This window comes from Suncus etruscus, chromosome 19, assembly GCF_024139225.1.
Source record: "Suncus etruscus isolate mSunEtr1 chromosome 19, mSunEtr1.pri.cur, whole genome shotgun sequence".
Taxonomy (NCBI): Eukaryota; Metazoa; Chordata; class Mammalia; order Eulipotyphla; family Soricidae; genus Suncus; species Suncus etruscus.
Window position 1 is genome coordinate 29359799 of NC_064866.1, and position 10502 is coordinate 29370300.

The following is a 10502-nucleotide window of genomic DNA, read 5'->3' on the forward strand; positions in this document are numbered from 1 at the left end:
TTCTATTCAAAGAAATGTACTACTGCATACTATTAATTATGCAAATTGAAATTGAGTCAGTATTCAAACAGCAGTAGGAATTGTCTTCAATCCTTTTTAAAGGAGAAACAGGGTGTTCAGAAGACAAGTGGGGCAACGAAAGAAATCGGATCATTTTCAGCCTAGCCTGTATGAAGGTCATTCTGAAGAGATAGGAATGCTTTCCCCACACCCTTTTGCAGTTAAAAACAACAAAGGCTAGATTGCAGTATGGCAATCAAATTGAAGAGGTGTTGTAAATGATCTTTAAAAGGCATCAGAGATTTAATTTAAAAAAACACTGATTTTTCACATACAACCAGTCTGCACACACATGACATTTCCCTGGTTCTCTTTACAAACATCATCTCAGCAGCCCACGAAGTGCTCACCTGATTCTGTCTTCTGGCAACCCCTTGCAGATATTTCCCAAAGACACGATTGATTACTTCCTGTCCCTCCTTTTTGATTGTCAGTAAATTCCTCAGTAAAAAAAAAGTGCATATTTTGTATATGTTTAAGTTTACTTAGCTTTCCAGTGTTGTGATGGTAACAGTTCTGTTGTGTGCTTTTGATGTTTAAAAGAGGGAGCTTAAAGTCTTCAAGATTTTAGGTGCACTGATTGACATTTGCTTATATACAGAACACTTTGCTTTTAGATTTATTTGTTGGCTTGGAACCCAACTTCTTGAAGAGAACAGTAGAGAAGCATCTTTGAATATTGTTGCCTAATTACTGGTATTCACTTCAAATCATGCCTGATTGTGCTATGTACCAAACATTCCAAAGATGATTTTCCTTTTCAATCTAGTCACTCTGAGATGGTATTAATGGTTGCAGTTTAAAAAAAAAAATAGAAAGAAAAAGGCATTTTGTCATTCTTCATACACTTCAGATTTTCAGACAACTTTATTTGTGTGGTTTATTCAAACAGTGGTTTCTCCTCATGAAATCATGTAAGCAGGAACTATCTGGAAGATTACTGTAGAAACGGCATTGGCTAGGGGGTGGGGCTAGAGAGCAAAGAGATACCATGACAACCTTTTTCGGGTTTCCCAGGAAACATGGGTTGCTATGGGAACTGCATCAGTCAGGTCCGAATTAGTAACTTCCACTGGAAGGAGTGTCTGCCACTTTAATCTTCTTGTGACACTGCAGAAGCTTATCTCTCAGATGCATTAAGGGTTTTTTTTTTTTCCCCCCCTGGTTGTTTCTCTCAGCTGCACTGAAAACATCTGTTTCTGGACTTGGATAGAAGCTGGTTGGAACATACACCATGGAATTTCTAATACGTTTCAAATGCTTAATAAGCTAGCTTCAAAAGAGTTAAACTAGTCATCTCAGGACATTCTGGGTATTTCTCTTTGTTCAAAGTTGTAGAGATCCTTACAGTTCCGAGAAGACAGCTCAGAAACGTTGGTGGGTTTACAAGTTATTGTCATATTTGTCATCTACAGAGCCACAGTGTAGGCAACAGAACTAAACATTCAAGTTCAACATTTATATGCCTGCTTTACTTAGTAAAGAAACGAATGCCTTTTGATTTTGAAATTAAACAGTTAAGTTTCATTTCCTCTCAGGATGTAGGTTTTTTGTTTTTTTGTTTTCAAATAAGGGAGTGTTGCAGCAATCAAGTTTTAAAGAAAGTTTGCTGTGTACCACATTAAGACGAGTGGGGTGGGGGGCAAGAGAACAAAAAAGAGCTGAAAGAATGCAGCCCACTTGCAAAAAAGACTCCTGTTTCAGTATGAAGCAGCAGGGAGAGGGTGAAGGAACTGTGCTTGCACTTCTCCTGGGTCCTCAATGGATGGATGGTCCGTTAATGTATAAAACAAGGGCATAGGCAGACCAAGGGACATGTTTCACAGAATACTGAGCACAGCATGTCACTCGAATCAGACATTAGACATCAGTAAAGATCTTTTTGATGTTGACACAGGAGTTGGGGTTGTTTGTGGGGCAGGGGGCAGTGGAGTTGCCTGTTTTGAAGGGGGTCTGTGGAAAGGTGCTATGGTTCATACCCCCTTCTTCAATCACCATATACTCCGACTTACTCAGAGTGGAGTTACTCCTGGCTTTTTGGAGCTCCTCTTCTGAAGAAGAGAGGTGCTGGCAACTCCCCACGTGCAAGTACTGGGCTTGCTCTTCCCCTTCGGTCTCCCGATGGTAGAAGTAATTGAAGTTGGAAACAATGACCGGGACCGGCAAAGCAATGGTTAAGACCCCAGCGATGGCACAGAGCGACCCAACAATCTTGCCCCCAATGGTCACCGGATGCATATCGCCATAGCCTACGGTTGTCATGGTGACCACTGCCCACCAGAAGGCATCTGGGATGCTGCTGAAGCCCGAAGTGGGGTCGTCGGCCTCTGCAAAGTAGACAGCGCTGGAGAAGAGGATGACACCGATGAAGAGGAAGAAGATGAGCAAACCCAACTCCCGCATGGACGCCTTCAGGGTCTGGCCCAGGATCTGCAAGCCCTTGGAGTGGCGGGAGAGCTTGAAGATGCGGAACACCCGCACCAAGCGGATGACCCTGAGGATGGCCAGGGACATGGCCTGCTGCCCGTTGCCCTGCCTCTCTGCCAGTTCGGTCCCCAAGGTGATGAAATAAGGGATGATGGCCACCACGTCGATGAGATTCATGATGTTCCTGGAGAAAGTGGCTTTGCTGGGGCAGGCGAAGAAACGCACCAGGAGCTCAAAAGAAAACCAGATGATGCATAAGGTCTCCACGACGAAGAAAGGGTCCGAGAAACTGGATGCACCTTTGGGGGGCCCAGCCGTGCCATTGCGCCCCGCCATCTGCAACACCTCGCCCTGCTGGAATGGGTCGTGCGCCGTCGAGGTGGAGGAGACAGGGTAGTCCTTCTCATCTCGAAATTCGGGCAAAGTCTCCAAGCAGAAGATAACGATGGAGACGAGGATCACCAGCACCGACACGATGGCGATCCCCCGAGCAGGGCCAGAGCTTTCGGGGTACTCGAAGAGGAGCCAAACCTGGCGTTGGAAATCCCTCCTGGGGAGGGGTCGTTCCTCCTCTCTGAGGAAGCCTTCATCCTCGCGGAATTTCTCCATGGCTTCCTCCCCGAGTTGATAGAAGCGGATCTCTTCGGAAAAGATGTCGATGGGCACATTGACGGGGCGACGGATGCGCCCCCCGGATTGGTAATAGTAGAGGATAGCGTCGAAGCTGGGCCGGTTACGGTCGAAGAAGTACTCGTTGCGCAGAGGATCGAAGTATCGCATGCGCCTTTTGGGGTCCCCCAGCAGCGTCTCCGGGAACTGGCAGAGGGTCTTGAGCTGCGTTTCGAAGCGGAGCCCCGAGATGTTGATGACGACGCGCTCCCCGCAGCAGTCTTCGGGCCCCCCGGCAGCCGGCTCGGGGTCGGGCTCGGAGCGCTCGCTGCCAAAGCTGCAACCGCCCTGCAGAGCATTGCCGCCGCCGCCGCCGCCGGCCTCCTCGGGCTCCAGCAGGTGGTCCTTGGGTACCACCGTCATCCCGGGCGGCGGAGGAGAGATGCTCAGTGAAGAAGGCGGAGAGGCAGAGTCCTGGCAGCGGGGCCAGGGGGGGGGGGGTCCCCAGCCCGAGCCCGAGCCCCAGGCCCGGGCCGGCCCCGCACTCACTGTGCGCACAGCCTGTTGCAGCCGCCGCCGCCGCCTTCAGCTGCAAACCTCTGTCTGGGTCTGGAACGCGCGCAGCCAGCCAGGTTCCAGCTCAGCTCCAGTCGCCGCCTCCGCCCCCTTTTCTCGGGGTGCGCGCCCGCACGCCCCTCCCGTGGCCACTCCGGGTCCAGGGCCCTTTGCGGGCGCGCACCCCAGCTGGGGGCTGCAAGGAGAACCCCCCCGGGACACCCAATATCTTCAGAGGCTCCCTCTCCTCTCTTAGCTCCCCCCAAGGCCACAGGTTTCCGTATCGCGCTATAGGCACCCAGATTCTATGCAGAGCAGGGCGGAGGGACAGACTCAAAGCCTCTCCTCTCTTAGCCCCCCAAGGCCACACGTCTCTATATTAGTGAGATCCAGCTTGCAACAAGACACCCCCCCATACCCCCAAAGCTATTATATGCACACCGAAGCTATGCCAGGGCAGAAGGACAGACTCAAAGCCTCTCCTCTCTTAGCCCCCCCACCCACAAGGCCACATGTCTCTGTTTCAGTGAGATCCAGCTTGCAACAAGACACCCCCCCATACCCCCAAAGCTATTATATGCACACCGAAGCTATGCCAGGGCAGAGGGACAGACTCAAAGCCTCTCGTCTCTTAGCCCGCCCCCCCCCCAACAAGGCCACATGTCTCTGTATTAGTGAGATCCAACTTGCCACAGGACCACCCCAGCCACCCAGTGCTATACACCCCGAAGCTACCCCAGGGTAGACCCAAAGCGAGGTGTGGTGCCAGGCTAAACATCCTGGGAGGGAGTGGCAGGTCTGGAAGGCTCCTGCTGCCAGCTAAGCACCTTGAATTCACTGCAGGGTGGAAGAGTGTCAGTGCCAAGATTCTAAGCCATTAGCTCCTTTTAGGAGGAGAATACCCCCCTACAAGGATTAATGGGAGCCGCCCCTCCCTCCCCAGGGGGGATTTCACACCACACCCACAGTCTGAAGAGAGCTGTCTTTTATAGGCTTTTTAGGACCAAGACTACCGCGAATCGGTGAATCATGCCCACTACCGATTTTTTCAGAGGATATTTCTGTCACTGGGAAGAGTCAAAGATCAAATTTAGGGCTGGGAGTTGCTGAGGACAGCCTAGTGCTTTCAGCACACAGGTTTTCTGTTCTCGAGGAAGTTAAGAGGAAAATGGAAAATTCCCGTCTTTCCCAGCATGAAGGGAAATGGTGGCAAACCCTCCACTTAACGATTCCAGTGGTGGTTTGGAATTTGCCATAATCCAGCTGTTAAACTGGAACAACATTCCATACCCTTTGTCTGTCTTTGGCCTGGAGAGGATAGTTTACATTTATTCACTAGGGATTTAAACTTATGCTGCAAATTGCTGTGTTCATTTTGAACACGATTTCTGTTTTCAGACATTTTAGGAGTCCAAAATAATGTCAATCCTAGGCTTAAAAATATGTTTTCTATAGAGCCATTCAAATTATCGACATAAGAGGAACTGTTGTCTACTGGAGCACACTCCATATCTTACTGGCAATCCCACTGGAAGAGCGATTTGTGGTCCTTATTTTCTATCAACACTCCCAATGATGAGAGCCAATGCAGAGACAGGCTTTACCTAATTTATATTCCTAGCAGCTACCCAGATACCTGATAATTACAGGAATGCAGCACACATTTATAATGCTGAATCCTCCAACAAATAACACTTTGGTGTTCTATCTGCATTGGAGTGTCAATGCATCTTCTTCCTGATCCCAGGACACAGGAAGTGAGTGTAGAGTGTAATGGAATGAGCTCTTAGTACAATTCATTTATCAGTTATTTCAGTTTTTTTTTTTTCTACTCTGCCTTTTCTGGGTCCAAGTGTTCTGGTTCTTTTATCTTTCATTTCACAACTAAGTCAGTATTCAGTACTGAAGGCAGAGATGTATGTTGTAAAATGTTAAAAAGATGACAACCAGGGGCTGGAACGGTGGCGCAGCGGTTGGACACTTGCCTTGCATGTGGCTAAGCTAGGATGGACCACACCCTGGCATCCCATATGGTCCCCCAAGCCAGGAGTGATTTCTGAGTCAGAAGTAACCCCTGAGTGTCACCAGGTGTGGTCCAAAACCCCAAAACCACACACACACACACACACACACACACACACAGATGACATTTATATAAAACTCTGTCACATCAAACTCTGGTAATTAGGGTGACAGAATAATCAATCACTCATATATTTAAATACCAGACTAAGATAGATGCTTGCTGCCAGGACGACTTGTAGAAAGGCTGATACCCTATTTTTAAAGACCAAAGGTTTCATACACTCCTAGCCTGACTGGGCAAGTGATTTATTGCTCCATTTGCAGGAATTAGTACTGAAATTAATATTAAACAATGGAAAACCAGAGCAGAACATGGTCCCGTGATAGATGGTCACCAGTTTTTCAGTGCTATGAAGTGTCTCTCCTTCAGAAATGACCATTCTCATTTCTTTCTTGTATCTGTCTGATCTTGATGATTGATGATGACCTTCTTAGGATAGCCCTTTCTTATATTTGGGGCCAGAGAAGTTTATCAATTTTCTCAAGCATACACAGCTAGTTAGTGGCAAATCTGAGCCTAGAATCTTGAATTACTTCCAAATTCAATGCTCTCTCTACTGCGTCACACTGTGAAGCTCTTATGTTGATCACTGGGAGTGCTTAATAAATACTAGATTTCACACAGCAGCCTATTTACTTCTGATTGTCGACTAGTTCACTTCATATTTATTTTAATGGAAAACTACTGCCTTCTGATGGCTAGTTTATTATTTATAGGAAATGAGTTGGTGGGAAATTCTAGGCCTGTTGGACAGCAGAACCCATCACAACAAATCAATGTCAAAAGTGGCACTTCAGGGGGAAAACACACTATTTATTTACTACCCCCATAGAGAAATTCAAAGTAATTTGAAAATGTATCATTAATCCTAGTGACACCCTGTGGGATAATAATGATAGTATTATAATGTTTGAATATGGAGCTGTGGCAAAGCCAACAGCTTCTGAGGGCATGTACAGATGTCTTCATATTTCAGTTTCCAATAATATAGTTGAAATAGTCATCAAGTTTGAAACCGAGTCTTGATGCCTGGGTTTTTTATGTTGCTCTTGGATGTAGCTTACATTTTTGATTGATCACTTTAGTATTAGAAATCATGGAGAAGTGATTGGTCAGCTATCTATCATTATCTAGAATTACCTCAAAAAGTGTTTATAAAGTGGGAAATGTCAGGTCTGGAGATTATTACTAATTATCAATTAGAAATGAACAAATGGGGGAAAAACAATATGTACCAGACATTATTCTCAGGTCTTGGAGAGTATGAAGTTTGAACATAAACCCTGCCTTTCATAGTCTACATAGAGTTGGAATGGTGAGATGAAAATTCAGGAATATACTATTTGCCTTGCTTTTGTATTAAGCTGACTCCTGAAATAGGGGTTTTCCTGATTCTTTCCTCATGGTTCTTTGGGTTTTCCTGATTCTTTCCTCATGGTTCTCTGGGTTTTCCTGATTCTTTCCTCATGGTTCTCTTCGCTGCTTCCACATCCCTCTATCCCTCTCTTTGTTTAAAATTTGACTTCTCAAAGTTGCCTTTCCTGGAGACTATCAATGTAGTTTCACAAGCTCGGAACCCCAGATTTTATCTTGTATCTCTAAAAAGTAAAAAACAAAACAAAAACAAAAACAAAAAAAGAGTTAAGTCAAAATAATACTTTTTCTTGATCATAACCATCAATTTCAAAGAGTTTTTGTGGGGCCAGAGAGATAGCATAGAGGTAGGGCATTTTCCTTGCATGCAGAAGGAAGGTAGTTTGAATCCTTGTAAACCCTATGGTCCCCTGAGCCTGCCAGGAGCTATTTCTGAGCGCTGAGCCAGAAGTAACCCCTAAGCAATGCCGGGTGTGACCCCAAAAAAACCAACCAAACAAACAAACAAACAAACCCCCCCAAAACAGAGTTTTTATTCCCTTCTGAACTGGAAATGTTCTAATTTCTTATCTGATTGTGCATTCTCTTTCTTGTGTTCATTTACTTAAAATTACATGCATTTTTATTTACTTGCAAATTGACTATATACTATGTTAAAACTCTCCAATAGTCAAGTTCACATTTTTTCTCTTTTGTATTCCTATTTAAAATAGTGGCTGAATTATAACACAGGCTTAGCATGTTGAATTGGGGGAAATAGGTATGAACAAAAATTCTTTTTATAAATGCCACTTTCTTCTCTTTTCCCTTCTCCACCACCCTGGATAAGTCTTCCTTGTAATCCAGAATTATATGGTAAGATGACAACATGGCTAGTCTTCCTGCAGAAACCACAATAGAGTTTTTATAACACCAAGGTCATTATCTCTCTCCCTCAGACTTGCTTCTCTTTCTATTTTATTCAGGCTAGACTACGAAGTCATCTCTGATTCATTCCTGTGCACCCAGCTCTAACAGTCAATAAGTGACCCTCTCCATGTCCTTTTTAATCCTGTTCTTACTTTTCCATTTTCACTTCTACTGTTCCAGTTTAGGCTACTATGAACATTTCATAACCTGCTCCCTGCTTTGATCCCCCCCTTTTTTATGTATTTCATTTTCCAGGAAGTAGTCAGGTTATTTTTATAAAGTGTAGATTTGATCATATTTCTTTCTTGTGGTGCCAGGTGTGTTGAACTGTTCTGATCTGTGCTCCTGATAGCGTCTGCTGTGTTTGTTCATTTCATACTTCTTTCAGGTCCCTGGATATTCCATCTAGTTACACACTGCCAAGCTGTTGCTCAGCCTAGATATTAAGGCTCTGGTTCACTGAACAAACTCATTGCTTGGTTTTGTTTTATTTTGGGGTCACACCTGGTGGTGCTCAGGAGTTATTCCTGGCTCTGCACTCAGTAGCAGCTCCTGGAAGGCCCGGGGGACCATATGGGATGCTGGGTTTCAAACCGGGGTCTGTCCTGTGTTGGCCGACTGCAAGGCAAATGCCTTACCACTGTGCTATAGCTCCAGTCCACACACTACTTCTTTTATCCACTGGTGAATTCAATCTTCAAAGTATAGCATGAAGATGACCTTGAGAATCGCCCCCCCATCAGTCTTGGTTAAAATTTTGAAGTAATCTTAATAAAACATTATAAATAATTTCATGGTTCTTTGTTCATCCTATGACATTTTGTTCATCACTTGATGGAAGGGATTTACAATACTAGGTTTATTTTGAATAATATCCCCTGTCTTGCTACAAGACTGTGAACTCCATCATATTAATTGCTACCATATTGAGCTGTGAATACCCTGTGCTAAGCCAAGACCTTGCTACACATGTTGTATATAAGCATCTCCAACTTCCCTGGAAGGTAGATCATCTTACTACAGCATAGTATTGCTATTTATCACATGCAGTTGAGAGTGATAAAATCATGCCTGAAAGATCAGGCAGTTAGAAAATGGTAAAACTAGGATTCAAACTTAGAAGTACATATTTTTGAGCTCTTTGACCACCTCTATGGGGGTGGGGTGGGGTCTATGAATTTTTTTTATTTGTCTTTGTATTTCAAGTCTCCAGAAAAAATTTTCCAGCAGTACAACAGAAGAAAAAACAATGATAAAATATTTTGATTCACTAAAAATTTGATAGATCATGAATATAGTTCTCTTCCTTAATTAAAGGTTTTAAAGGGGTTCTCATTAGTTAATATCTTTTTAGGGGGGATTTTTTGGGCCACACCCAGTGATGCTCAGGGGTTACTCCTGGCTATGTGCTCAAAAATCGCTCCTGGCTCAAGGGACCAAATGGGACACTTGAGGATTGAACCGCAGTCAGTCCTGGGTCAGCCATGTGCAAGGCAAAGGCCCTACTGCTGCGCCATCACTCCAGCCCCTATTTAATATTATTTTTAAAACTTAAGAAAAATACCAGATACATAAAGAAGGTTATTCTAGAAAGTAGAAAACAGGTGTTGGGCCTGTGATTAAGAGAAATTTTTCATGATCTGTATAGCAGATAGGTACTTGCTTTGCACTCTGTTGACCTGGGTTTAATCCCATGCACCCATCTAATCTCCCAACTTACCCTCTTCATTCCCCACAGTGACTCTGAGCATAGAGTCAGAACTAAAACTTGAGTACTGTCAGGTGTGACTAAGAAAGAAACAAACAAAAAGATGAATCTCTCTCTAGTCTTTTTGTATTCTTTGGGATGAATCAGTGTCTGAGTGTTCTCACATGACAAAGTGATTTTCAGGAAAAAAATATTCAGGAAAGATGAATTTCCTCAGCAAGTAAGCCAACTAAAGAATCAAGAGCATTGTGTTAGGCCAAGCATTTAAATAAGCTCATTGTTTCTTTGTGAGTCTCTGTGTAAGAGAGAGCAATCAGACACAGACACCTGCATGGCCTTTTCTGGTTCTAGTTATTGAAAAGGCAGGCAGGGTCACACATCTAATCAGAGGCGAGATGTGCAATTAATGATGAGATAAGCAGTGAAAACTCGTGGTATGTACCAATTATTTGTTTGCAGATGGGAATCTTGACATTTGGAGAAACAATTGAATGGCTTTAGAACACGAATAAATCTTATAACTTTCCTTTTAGCAAGACATACGTGATGAACAATAGTTTCACCATGGTTTTCTTTAAAATGTTTTTGACCAAGAATGTTTCAGAATGTCTGGAAAATTCTGGGTTTTTTCCCTTTGATATTCCTTGTGTGAAATGCATTGTTGTGAGGCAATGGGTGAGCTGCAATAAGTTAAATGTCAAGAGGTACAAGGAACTATAAATTAGTGATGATTGTAGAGATCTTAAGGCGAACTTACAAATTAATATGAAATTA

The 10502-nt window shown here is 44.1% G+C and overlaps 1 protein-coding gene across 1 annotated transcript; it reads right to left on the reverse strand.

Annotated features, from left to right (window-relative positions):
* Positions 1 to 1222: 1222 nt before the first annotated feature.
* On the reverse strand, positions 1223 to 3585 carry KCNA3 (potassium voltage-gated channel subfamily A member 3). Its single transcript, XM_049765730.1, has one exon. The coding sequence runs from the start codon at positions 3517 to 3519 to the stop codon at positions 1921 to 1923; it is 1599 nt and encodes a 532-aa protein (XP_049621687.1). The 5' UTR covers positions 3520 to 3585; the 3' UTR covers positions 1223 to 1920.
* Between the last annotated feature and the right edge of the window lie 6917 nt (positions 3586 to 10502).

Bases quoted from the DNA above. Each gene is read 5' to 3' on its own strand.
- KCNA3 (XM_049765730.1), bottom strand. From the start codon at position 3,519: ATGACGGTGGTACCCAAGGACCACCTGCTGGAGCCCGAGGAGGCCGGC.